Genomic DNA, 13,333 nt, shown 5'->3' on the forward strand with positions numbered 1-13,333 from the left:
CTTAAAAAAACATTACTGAACACTGGAGAAGAAATTGTTGAATAAAGTAGTTATTTGTATTTTTTGCACAGTATTATAGTCGCAAATGTACACTTCAAAAGTTTGAGGACAGGAAGATGCTTATTTTATACATGAGTTCAAACTATTGCAGTAACAATTTTCACCATATTATATGGTAGTTAACATGCTAATATTGCTGACTAATTTGTATAATTATAAATTAATATAAACAAATTTATAAGATTAATCTTAAATGCTAAGGTGCATTAAACTCTGTAAATACATCTAACTGTAACATCTCTATAGTGTGTCTCTTCTTTAAAATGTAAGATTTAAAGGATTAGTTCACCCAAAAATTAAAATTGTCATAATTTACTCATCCAGGACCTTAAGTTGACAGTAGCCATTGACTTCCATAGTAGGGAAAAAAATACCATGGAAGTCAATGGCTAGAGTCAACTGTCGGGTTACAGACCTTCAAAATATATTTTTAGTTCAACAGAAGAAACTCATACAAGTTTGAAACAAGGGTGAGTAAATAACAGAATTTTCACTTTTGGGTGAACGATCCCTTTAACGTACAACTTAACATTACCCAAGATTAACTGCTATATATATATATATATAAAAAAGTTAATTGTCATGTTAGCCATTACATTAACTACTGTATAAACTTGACTCCTTTGTAAAGTTGTTTATTTGTTAATGCCATGTCATCTTCTAACAGCAATTAACATGACAGGAACAGCTTAAGTTACACAATCACATTAATTTATTGAAATGCCAATCATTTATGCATTATGCATCATTAGATGGAGTACTTGCTAATAACGGCTAGGTAGACACCACATGTATGATACCAGTTCATTTTCCATCTCTGTAAATAAATTTCAGTACGTGCAACTATAAAAATATGCTTTACTACAAACAGTTCCAAATCAGATTAATGAATAATCAAACCAGCACACTTCAAGAAAAACCTTTTCATCAATTAAAAGCATGTGACATTTAAAGTGAAACTCAGATGGCAAGCTTTGAAATATTTTCACTGATGCCAAAGGGCCGTCATTTTATTAGAGCAAGGCACGTAAATGAACGGTTTCAGAAAGGTGCTTCGAGAATGACAGGAAATAAAAGCAGTTTGTATAAAAAAAACACATGATAGCTCAATGCCTTACTTTTCTTGCGCACAGCTCTCAAACATCTTATTCTTGAGTCCAACATTCAAAAAAAATATATAACTGTACAATACTGAAAGTCCAGTCAGAAGGAACACGCTTATTCATCCTCCTCAGCCTACTTTTTCTTTTTTTTCTTTTTCTTCTCCACCTGTGTCACATCAGCCTCCTCCGTCACCTCAGGCTCCGCCTCCACGGCATCAATCGTCCTCTTCTTTTTCTTAGAAGGCGTGGCCTCGCCACCGTTTGTCGTGACCTCTTCCTCCACCTCTGGCGTCTCCTCAGCTGCCGGCTTCTTTTTCTTTTTCTTCTTTATGGAATCCGGTTTCTCCTGAAGAACAAAAGGAAGCCATTAACACAACGTATGAAACGGACTTCAGATTATCAAGCTCAGAGATGATCATGTCCTGCTCACTTCAGTGATCAAACCCACAGAGTTGGGCCTGTCAATGGTTCGGAGGAGATTTGCTTTAGCATGACAAGATATGAGACAGGTCCATGAGAAGGTCCAGCCTCCAGTATAGCCATGCTACATGTCTTTCAATCTTTTTAGATGCCATGGAACCCAAAATATGACCACTTTTAAAAAAGGCATCAATGCTAAAATTATACGCAGCAGTATAGTGAAAAAAAAGAAACTAAGGTATATTTAAACCAATCTTATATGATTGTCATTTAAAATCAAGTTACGTGAATAATTTGAAACGTTATTTTATACCCCTGTGCTAAATGACACAGATGAAATGTTATTCACAAGTACCTCAGCATCGCCATTGGCTTTCTCATCATCTCCTTCTGCTGTGGAAAGAGCTTCCAGTTTCCTCTTTTCACGCTTCTTTTTCTTCTTTTCCTTCTTCTCGAGTTTGCGCTTGATTTCAGCAGTCACCTCAGTGGCCTGCGGGCGAGAAAAAAAGTTAATGTATCTGCATTTGTACAAGCCTAGTGAAACCCAAACTTCACAGTGCTGTGTCAGGCTCATTAAATCAGTAAAGCCTCCATGTAGGAGTCAGGAAAGAAGAATCATCACTCACAGCACTTCCGGAAACTATAGTAACAACGATTTATAGTGAGAAATATTCACAATCAGCACTTTAAAAGGCATTATTAGCTATGAAAAAGCAGTTACAAAGGCAGCTCACTACCTTTAAGTGGCACAAGTCAACACATTCAAACTACACTACATCGAACCCACGTCAAAAAAAAAAGAATTGTTGCATTTAGTGATATTATCAGATAATATTTCAAGCAAAAAAGTTTCATTAACTTGGATACATTAGATAGTTATTGGGCATGAATAACGTTACATTACCAGCATGCTAGCTAAAATGAAACCTTTTAAGTGACTAATAATCTGCCCATGTTGTTCTGGTTTCTGAACACTGCTATGGTTGAGTTGTCACCTCTGCAACAGCTTCTTTCATGACATCCAGGTTCTTCCGTGGGGCTTCACCGGTCTCATAGAAGGCCAGACGTTCTTCTACTTGACCACGTAGCTTGTCACCAAACACACACGTGGGAACCTCTGTGTGAACAGAACGAAGACATCAAGATAACAAACAAGTACTACTGAAAATGTGTTTGGCCCAAAGTTCTGCTCAGGATTACAATTTCAACAACCACTGAGGTGGGTTACTGTTGACGAAAAATAAAAGCATCATAGCAAAAGCCAAGCAGAGGTTACCAAATAAACGAGGGAAGATGGGATCCTCACCAGAAAAGCAGTCAATGCGTGATGCAATGGTGCACTTGTTGGCCAGGTAACGCGAGATGCGACCCTTGTTCTTGGCAGCGGCACGCCCAATGAACGTCGAATGGAAAATGAGACCGTACTTTGGGGTGTTTCCTTTGGTCTTCAGCGCCCTAATTCACAGGACAGAACAAAATCCATCTACAACGGCCGTCTCAGACGCATCAATTTAGTGATGCACCAAATTTTAGTACGGAACCCAAAATTAAAGATCTCATTTTGCCAAATTTTTTTTTTTTTTTTTTTTTAAATACATTTTGTTAATTAAATTGGGTAACTGAACTCTGTATGCTGTACAGAATGTTATGACCAATTAAACCAGTCGTAGTAAATTTAGAGAGGCTAACTAACTTACTTTACATATTACTACTATAGGATCATAAAACGATTTCAGCCAAAAAAAAAAGTTTGCGCCGTTTCGGCCAAATATTTTCATATGCCAAAATGGTGCATCAATATCTAAAATTACTGAAAATATACTACTATACTAGAAACTCAAGGACTACTTCGTGATCAAAAATCAGAGTTGTGTGTTTAACAGGACATCTTCAAATGTATCTACCTCTCAAAACCCTCAGCAGCTGCTCAGACTGGGGGGGGGGGGTTACGTGAGATCGAGCGGGATCATTTTACAGTGTGTTCGATGACACCCCAAATCACCCGCTCCTGCTACGCCCCGGCCCTGCCATCACTGCAGCTGTGTGAAACCCCAGCAGGGAAGGGGAGCCCCAGTACCTGAACAGGGCCTTCTCTGCCCCCAGGATCTGCACGGTGGAGGCGGGATATTTGGCCAGGTTTGTCAAACTGCCAGCGTGAGAGATGAGACGGGCACCAACCTATTAAAAGAAAAATAAATGTCAAAGAACATTTATGATCAGGTTAATCTTAAAGAAATGTCCAGGGGACACATTTTTCACTTTAACAATACAATTATATATTTTAAGAAATATGCTTTTTCAATGTCCGTTGTACAAAATTGTATAATTATTGGCCTAGTTTCACAAACCAGGCTTATATTAAGCCAGGATTGGGCCTTAGTTCAATAAGGACATTTAAAGCAGCACTAAGTAGGAATTCCGTTTTTGTCAAACAGCGACCCCTAGAGACGCTGTGGAGTACTTGTACTGTCGTGAATAGCACTCACGGCCGGATCCCCTCCCCCTGTACACCGGGTACCTGTTCAGTAGGATGGACGCTGTAACAAGTGGAAATAAGGTATGGCCCCTTTAAGAGCTGCGCGCCCTGTTTAACTGTCGGCAGTCTGTATTGTATGTGCGCCTCGGTTATTTCTGTTTGATGCTCATTTTATCAGATCTGCCCGCCGGCCCAAAGTTGCAAGAGTGGTTTTGCGGCTCACAGGCACCAGGGGGGTGCGAGACGACCACCATTCAACACGAAATCAGTAATATAAACATTACAACGACTCCAAAGCTGTTCAGTTAAGGTAAAAAAGTTACTTCGTTCACCTTTAAGTAGCTTTTATAAACATGCCTTCAACATTACTGCAGTGCACCTTGAGAAAAAACAATGGCACTGACATTAAGATATCTCAGTGCAAGTTGACGTGGCTTCCAGGTAAAACAGCTCAAACATGCATTTTACTCTGGGATGCGGAGACAAACACATACCACGTCACCAATGAGAGCCGCGAGATTTGGGGCCACCTGGCCCATTTTGGATCGCAGGTACTCTTGCAGTTCCTGTCTGTAGTTTGTGAGAGATATCACACGATTGGAGAAGCTCTCAATGTTGATCAGGTCAATAGGAGAGATATCCATACCTTTAGAAAAAAACAATGACACAAACTTAGTACAAATCAATGGAACACTTAAACTGGTTGAGCTAAAGTGACTCAAAGGTTCAGTAAATGAGGTATGTTGTCAACACATGGTTTCAGTGGATTGACAGATTATTATAACATCATAACATCCGAGACACTCACACAGAGCTATATTCATGACATCAGTGAGCTCATCTTACCCATAGAGCTTCGGGACGCGTCAAGGACGGCCTGAGCTTTGGCACTGTCCATTGTGATCTCCTCCATAGCTTCCAGCATCTCCTCATTCAGTTCCTTCCTGTTCCCGATCAGCTTGGCCATCTTACAGTATGTACTGTTATCGCTCACTATCTTTATTAGCTCTGGGAAGTGGTAACCGTACCATTCACTGCACAGATAAAAGAAAGAATTAGGAACTGTGCCAAAGGGCTGCACTATTTGGAAAAATAAATAGCAATTTCTCTTATTACTGGGACTACATTTAAAAAATGTTTTACAACATTGTTAAAAACTCCAGATTTGATTAATACTACAACTAGGGATGTCCCGATCCGATACTCAGGATCGGTATCGGCTCCGATACTGCCATTTTTGCGGGATCGGGTATCGATCAGACATCGATCAGACGAGGCCGATCCAAATCCGATATTGTGGGTATACTATTATGTGTTATTGTTAAGCCCCACAAAATGCACAAAAACATTCTAAAGTACCATAACGTTTTCGTGCACTCTATTATAAGTGTTCTGTAACTATTATGTGAGATATAAATTAATATTTAAGTCATTAAATTCAAGATCACGTAAATTTTTCCCTCTCGCGGCTGTCAGTCATTCTCCATTCAGCATTCAAACAGCGCGTCGCGTTCGGTTGCAGTCAATGATGAAACTATCTTCAAGATGATTCAATGTTAATACTATTATACTTGATCTGTAAGATAAAGGTCTATGTTTTCGCATAAAACAACTTTATCTTGCTGGACTTTATTGCTGTAACTCAATCGTGTTACTCTCTACCGGGTGTCGGACGCTGTCAGTTTGATCACAACACTAGAGTCAGAGCACTATAATTGTTCTTCACGCGCACAGTAACTGAAATTTAAAACTGTTAAAAGAAAAGGCTCAATAAACGATTGCATAGATAGATACTGTATAATACACTGTCCATCAATATGTATCTCCGTTGTGCTTTGAACTTTTCAAAGCGGACTCGACGCGCTGCGTGCTGTAACTCCACGTGGCTTCAAGCGCATCATTCTCCGCTCGGGATGCGCATAAGCGCTTTGTGCCGCACTGTATTGGAGCCTTTCATATCATAATGCATTGACGCAATTAAAGCTTATTAACATTAATAATTATTAATGTTGCTGCCTCATTAAATAGCTGTGCAATACACTTAAAACATGTCTCAATTTTATAGCAGATTTAGCTATATCTAAAATAATTATCTTTTTCATTTTTGTTATCTTGTTTTTCATGAATGTATTTTACAACAATAAAAAGAGCAATGTGTATTATCCACTAATCTAGTTTATAATAGCATTTTTGTCATAGATTATGATCATATATTTTGGGGATTTGTTGTTTATCTTTATAATGAAGCTGTCTGTATTAAGTAGATTGTGTTTAACACACACAAGAGTGATAATCAGTTTAACACACAGTTATAGATATTCTACTTGATTTAAAAAACAAAAACTGTACTGGTATTTACAATGTAGAATGCTGCTGTTTAAATTGTTTTAACTTTAAACCTGTTGGTAGCTAGCTAGCTTTAAGTACTGAAGTACCTGTATTTTCTTTCATTTATATATTTCTTTATTTTTTTGTAGTGTTTGAATAAAGGGTGGCAATCTTTCATAATCAACTGTTGTTGTGGACTATATAGGAGGTATATTTTAGGTGGCTAATTGAGAAAATTGCTATATTTTTTATTAGTTTAAGAATAAAATAAAAATATCGGATTAATATCGGTATCGGCAAAAGCCAAAGCTGCGGCATCGGTATCGGTATCGGAAGTGAAAAAGTGGTATCGGGACATCCCTAACTACAACTATTATTATTAAGTTATTACCAAAAATTCTCATTTTACTGTACAAAAACACTATGAAAGAAATAAACTAATGCAATATTAAAAAGTATGGCTTTCATTTTCAGGGCTTAAACTAAGCTTTAATTTACGATTGGATGATCTAACTAAGCCATAATCACAATATCTTGATTATTTTGATTAATCGTGAGCCCATACATTACGAAATCTAAGCTCCAAATAACGGGTGTGAAGCCACTCAAAGGTCTGTCTCCCCCTCAGGTTGTGTTCGTTCCAGTTTGAGGGACCAAACACCCCAGAGGAAGGACTTTACTGTGCCTCCACTTTCTGTACAGCCAGTGCACTAGGGGGCGCTGTCTGTGGTAAGCATTAGGAGGCGGCTGGATTAGATCCAACTAGAGGAAAGTCCCACAAAAAAACATCTTACCGCACACGCATGGAGAACGTGTTGATGTCCTTGTCCAGCTGGTCCAGGAGGGCGATCGACTGGATGATCATGTTGTCAGCCCTATTGACATTGAACTTGACTTTGGCTCTGGAGTAGCTGTGACCCAAACCCAATTGAGCTTTGGACGCAGCCAGAGCAGTGAGTCCCTTTACCAGGGAATGGAAGTGCAGACGCACACCTGTCAATTACAAACAGATGCATTGCATTAACAACAGTTGACACTGTTGGACTCTTAAAAACACATTTTTTTGTTGCCTCTGTTCAGCTTTTCAGTATAAAGCATCAGAAATCAGGTTATCTAGGTACATCATTACAGCAGGCTGTTCAAAACTGTTTGGATATGCGATTTGCATAATAAGGATTTAAACCAGGGGATTTCAACCTGAGGTCCAGGGATCTTTTTATTAGAAAAAAGTATAGGAATAAAAATAAATGAAACTGAAATATTTCAATACATACAACATATGTACTACTATAGTGAATAGGGAAAGCAATAGAAGCTAAATATTTTCCAAATAATGTCACATTTATATTTATTTTTACAGTAAAATTGGGTCTTTATAAATGAAATATAGCTGCCTTTTACATGTTAAGATTGGGGCCGGATGTCTATTCTACTAAGTTGATGATATTTGGGGGTCCATGGCACCTTAAAGATTGAAAACCCCCGATTTGAATCACCATGCTCACCCCTTATGATTTCAGCTACAACTCCTCCAGTCTGAATGGACAGATTAAGCTCTTCCTGAAGCGCTGCACCAATCTTAGCATCGGACACCCCCAACATGGACTTCTTTTTACCCCCGGACGGAAGGTTGGTCTCCAAGAACAACTTGAGATCCGCATGGACAACTCCTGCCAGGATCAAATGAGGAACAAAGTGTCACTAATTGTAGGTCACAATTTGTAAGTCAACAAATCAACCTCAAATGATCAGTTTGTAGGTATGCTGTCATCACAAGAATTCAGTGGATTGACAGATTATATGTACATCATTTCATCAGCGAAGCAATTTGAAATAACCTTCTTGTCTTTTACCTTCTGAAATGGCATTGATATTTTCCAGAGCAGTCTGGGCGGATTTAAAGGGGAAGAATGCACTCAGTCGGATTACGCTACTGAATTTGCCAACATTTAGGACACTTTCCTCCACCTATGAAAGACCAAGAATCATAATTATTATTAAAAAAGACACTTATATTTGAACTACATTAGCCACTTTCACACTGGGTTGTTCCAGGAACTATCCACCAGGGTGGTTCCCCGAAAATTAAATGTCTTGTTCTTGTTTATTTATTTAGCACTGTTAAAACAACCAAGGTTGAACCAAAGTGCTTTACATACAGATTCTATAAAATGTTTCAGATTATATAAAATGTCCCCTAGGGCTATTTTTCTGGTTGCATCCGCACCACCAGTAGGAACTCAGAAGAGACGTAAGCCACACTTGTTTTGACGGTGCGTCGGACATTTATTTTGGCGGCGCTGAGAACACCAGAGCTTGATCACACAGCGCTCTCATTCTCTGTCTTCATTAGTTTACGAACTGTCTAACACGTTATTAGATAGAACTGTTATTCAAAAAAGTAAACTTCTGCCGTGGTAGATATCCAATGTCGCCATCTAAGCAGAAATACATAATCATGTTTCGCTTGGTTCCCTCCAAGTTGCATTGGATTTTCCCCCCAAAAGGCATTCATAAAATCATTCCCAGTTCCCACGGTGCAAACACGCCAAAAAGTTAGTACTTCGCCCATTAGATCTAGAAAGGAACTACGAAAAGGTTCATCCGATGCAAAAGCCCTAATAGCAACAGATCTCTATATTCTGACATACATCCAAATGTAACAAATGATCGAAAAAAGGGGGGGGGGGCCTAAATGGTTGAAAAAGTCACCAGAAAAGTCTGTCAGTTTCACTGTAAAATCCAGTTGTGACATTAAAAACAGCTCTAGAAATTCATTTACAAGTGGATCTATAACATGAATTTCTCATTTAATAAAAAAAAAAAAGCATCTTCAAATCCTACAATCTTTCCATCTTTAAAATCTAGAATTCTATGCTCACATAAGGACTATTTTTCAATGGTACTTTTATGGCTGGGATTTGAACCAACAGCCTTCTGAATACATGCCCAAATCTTTAAACCCTTTTCCACATTGTTAGTATGGACAAAAATGTACTTTATTTGAATTTCCTTAATATACAAACCTGAGGTAGCAGCATTCCAATCTCTTCAACTTCTTTGACAGCAAATAATGCATATCCAGCGGCATGCTCAAACAACACGTGTAAAAGCACCTGAGAGAAAGAGAGTACAAATATTCATTACCACTAATACCATAAAAATAAATTACAACAAAAAGGGACAAAGTCCTAAATGCTTAATTCCCATATTAACAACCAAAAAATAATACAAATAAATGTTGTGAATCTGAACGGTTGAATTTGCAGGTGAATACCAGCACGTGTTTAAAAGCCCACATGGTGGTGGCACTTCCAGGCACAAAGAAGCATCGTTTTTAAGTATTTAATATGATAATACAACATTGCGTAAGCAGAAGATAACAACAGTCGTTAATAAACTACCCATGTTTAGATTTTATTACATTAGAGGTTGAAGCTGGGGAGAAACACATTAGCATGGGTTAGCACAGACACACGTGCTACTCCAGTGGATCAAATACTCAGCGCGTCACTTTTAGAATTGAACAACATCTTAAAGCACTGAGATCAGAACCAGAACATCGGTCCAAAACACTAACAGGAGGTGAGTGAAACATTACGAGCTCGTTAGATTGACTGAAATGGCTGCGGTGGGCTTTAATATCACATTGAGGCCTTGTGTCACCGGATTCGCCCATTTATCTTCTCAAGTAACGTTAGGCTGCAGTAATTGTATATAACTTTATGCGATTTGTATCGTGCGAGCGCATAATAAATGTGCTCAATAAACTAAAACAATTGTTATAACTCTGTAATAGCAACAAATCGCACATCTACAATCCTACAAGTCGGCCATCATAAAAGCCAGATTTATAATACAACACGGTGGTGATGTTTAAAACGTTGCAAAACACCGCTCTGCTAATTTCTAAAGATTGCATAAAGAAATAGTGCATGTTTTACCATGTTTACTGATCTCGTGCGCCACGCACGAGGGAGCGTTCCGTTCCTTCGGATCACTTGAACAGGAAAGAATTCACATGCGCTCAAGTACGAAAACCCACATGATTCAGTCACGCAGCCTATCGCGAGACTTCAAAAGGGCGGGATTTTGCGGGCATGTGTGCGTCGCCTGTTGGAAATGTTTGGAAATGCATGCAAGATGCGTGGCACACGAATAGACATCCCGTTTGCTGGAGAAAAATGCATATGGTAGAATTGATGCCCATGAGAGGACTGATAAAATATTTTAAAAAGTAACACAATTAAATATAGAGTGTACTGGTAAAGGGTAGGCATAATACGCATAGTACTTAAATCATTTTAGGTGCAATTAATTATAGAATTGATATGAACAGTTTTTATGCAAAAATAGTTAAAATAAAACAAATCACTGTGTTAATTATTTAAAAGTCATTCTGATTTAAATAATAGTATATCAATTTAATAGGCTATTTTATGTCAAAAAACGATGACGGCCAGTCTGTGTTTTTAATCTTGTTAATTTAAAGTTTATAGGCCTATTAATAGTATTTAAATAATAGTATTTCAAACACATTAATACGTCTCAAAAAGTTAAATAGGCTATGTGCTTCTTTCTAACGTGAATAAGCTAATCTAGCTGTATGCTGCAAGCATTTGCCCAATAAAACTTTATAAATGCGACTCAGAGTGTTTAGGAAAGACAAACTGCCAAAATATATTTGATGCAGGAAACATTTCAAGAGTTATGATATAAATAGTGCTGGTTGCACACTCATCCTTCCACTAATTATCAGACAAATGTGCCTTAATGTTTGACCCACAGCAATAAATACCAGTGTTGACTTCATATTTTAAAAGAGAATTGAATTTATGACTTTATATAGCCTACATCAGATGGGAATGCAGAGTCCTTATAGCAACAACAAAACGCACACACTTTGGAATAAAAGTTGTTTCTAATTTTGCCCTTATAGTTCACCCGAAAAAATTAAAATTCTGTCATCATTTAGCCTACCCTCAAGTTGTATGAATTTCTTTCTTCTGCAGAACACAAAAGAATATATTTGGAATACGGGCTCTATTGACTTTGGGGGGGAAAAAATCAAAATCAAATGTTTGGTTATCCATATTCTTCAAAATATATTTTATTCTTCAGGTTTTGAACAACTTGAGGGTGAGTAAATGATGACAGGATTTTCATTTTTGGGTGAACTATCCCTATCATGTTTTAATGTTGTATTCTGGAATACTCAAAATTCTTAATACCCAGCTATCAACAGAGAATGTTCTCAGAACTTTGACTAATGTTCTGGCAAGGTTCTCAAAGTTATAAACAAATGTTCTTTAATAGAAAGTTAGTTGAAAGTTATCTGGTCTTTCATAATATTCACAGAACATTAGCACAAAAGCATTATACATTGTTCATGGAACTTTTATTTTTTTTAAATGTTACTAGTTGTTTCAGAACATTTAGAGAACATCAAGGTAGTGTTCCCTAGTGTTTGCAGAATTATAAAATGGAATGTTCCTTTAACTTTAGCATAACAAAGAAAAAACGTTTTTAAAGCATTTTTTTTTTTAAACTGGAGCAGAACGTTACCTGGGTAATTACACTTACTAAACTCTAACATACAAAAAACGTAACTATATAGGTATTACAACCAAGTTATGTCAAGTCCTTACAATGTCTCTCGCTTGTCTCCATGGTCCAGGTGGAGGAGTTTATGGAAACATACGTCAGAGATAGTAAATAAGAGCTTTGAGGGTTCCTATAAATCGGACTGCTCTCTGACCACTGACACAAACATAAAGCCTGTCACGGGGGCCACCTGCATGCTGTACAAAGGTACTAGTCTCTCGACCTCTCTGTCTCTCTCACTCTTCCTGATTTTATCATAAAATATATCCTATCTCGAATTATCTCTGATGTACGTCACAACTGGAACTAACTTATCAACAAAAGCATGAGTATACCCCATGTTATCTCCAATGTTGTGTTTAACTCTAGCTGATTTGTGTTTTTACATGTCGCCCCAAAGATGCGCGGAGCGGTTACAGGATGTTTGGTCCTGCTGTATATCGTTGCTCTTCAGGCTGATCAGGCAGATGGACACATCACATTCTTCAGCCCCAAAGAGATGAGAGAGCTCAGGGTGAGTGTTCATTTCAATTCAACCTCCAGTTAAACCTGAGCTGTTCAAGAAAGAAGTTATTTTGTTTCTCCCTTCATCTTCAACAGGAAAAGGAGGGAAGGAAGGATGCTGATCCACAGGCAGAGGAAGTTTTGATTGACGAGACTGGAGGAGAGCCAGTGGTGAGGGATCTCAGCATTTTTTTTAAAAGGATTTCGTAATGTATTCGAGTTTCTGATTGGCTGATTTCATCTGAAGGGCCAGCCTATAGAAATAGGAGTGAAGCTCACTGCTAAAAAGGGCCACATTGGATCCGCTTTTGGTAAGATGCTGCAGAACATTGTAGGAGAGCCAGAGACGGGTAAGGAGAATTTAAATCCATGCAGTAAAATGTATTTCTATATTCCACACTGACCACTCTGATGTTTGTGCTCTATTTTGACAGTGAAATAAGGCTGGAATTCTGCATTCAACGACAATTGCAGTCTGATGATTCGGCCACAATTGCAAGCACAAATATTTTGTCTATGAATGTAAATGAATCACAATAAAATGAAATTACATGCAAATTCAGTTTCTTGTCATATGGCTATAGATTAATTTCTAAACTGTTAAACAACATGCTAAATTCCTGTTTGCATCTGTTTTAATTTTACTCTTAATTTGCCTTGTTTCCTGTAATTTTGTTAAATTTCTTACTATTTCTATTATTAAATATCGTTATTTAATATACCAAATGCTTACAGTAAAATCATCTCAGCTTTACATTTTATACCTTGCGATTTACACTACCACTCAAAAGTTTTTTGTAAAGAAGTCCCTTATACTCACCAAGGCTGCATTTTTCTA

At 37.7% G+C, this 13,333-nt stretch overlaps 2 protein-coding genes and 1 non-coding gene across 3 annotated transcripts; 1 reads left to right on the forward strand and 2 right to left on the reverse strand.

The window, feature by feature from the left end:
• Window positions 1-679: 679 nt before the first annotated feature.
• Window positions 680-10,468, reverse strand: nop56 (NOP56 ribonucleoprotein homolog). Its single transcript, XM_056258398.1, has 12 exons — window positions 10,332-10,468; window positions 9,414-9,503; window positions 8,241-8,355; window positions 7,893-8,057; window positions 7,182-7,380; window positions 4,906-5,093; window positions 4,554-4,705; window positions 3,661-3,761; window positions 2,890-3,038; window positions 2,579-2,700; window positions 1,939-2,073; window positions 680-1,509 (listed from the first exon to the last, which is right to left on the reverse strand). Exons 1-12 carry the CDS (start codon window positions 10,332-10,334, stop codon window positions 1,297-1,299), a joined length of 1,632 nt encoding a protein of 543 aa, XP_056114373.1. The 5' UTR covers window positions 10,335-10,468; the 3' UTR covers window positions 680-1,296.
• LOC130090809 (small nucleolar RNA SNORD57) lies at window positions 2,145-2,210 on the reverse strand. Its single transcript, XR_008807732.1, has one exon. It is a non-coding gene; the product is annotated as a small nucleolar RNA SNORD57 (small nucleolar RNA).
• Window positions 9,719-13,053, forward strand: mlnl (motilin-like). Its single transcript, XM_056258399.1, has 6 exons — window positions 9,719-9,972; window positions 12,065-12,198; window positions 12,392-12,505; window positions 12,592-12,666; window positions 12,743-12,845; window positions 12,930-13,053. Exons 3-6 carry the CDS (start codon window positions 12,392-12,394, stop codon window positions 12,935-12,937), a joined length of 300 nt encoding a protein of 99 aa, XP_056114374.1. The 5' UTR covers window positions 9,719-9,972; window positions 12,065-12,198; the 3' UTR covers window positions 12,938-13,053.
• Window positions 13,054-13,333: the final 280 nt, after the last annotated feature.

The sequence above is a fragment of the Rhinichthys klamathensis genome, unplaced genomic scaffold, assembly GCF_029890125.1.
Source record: "Rhinichthys klamathensis goyatoka isolate OS25496 unplaced genomic scaffold, OSU_Roscu_1.1 h1tg000150l_1, whole genome shotgun sequence".
NCBI lineage: Eukaryota > Metazoa > Chordata > Actinopteri > Cypriniformes > Leuciscidae > Rhinichthys > Rhinichthys klamathensis.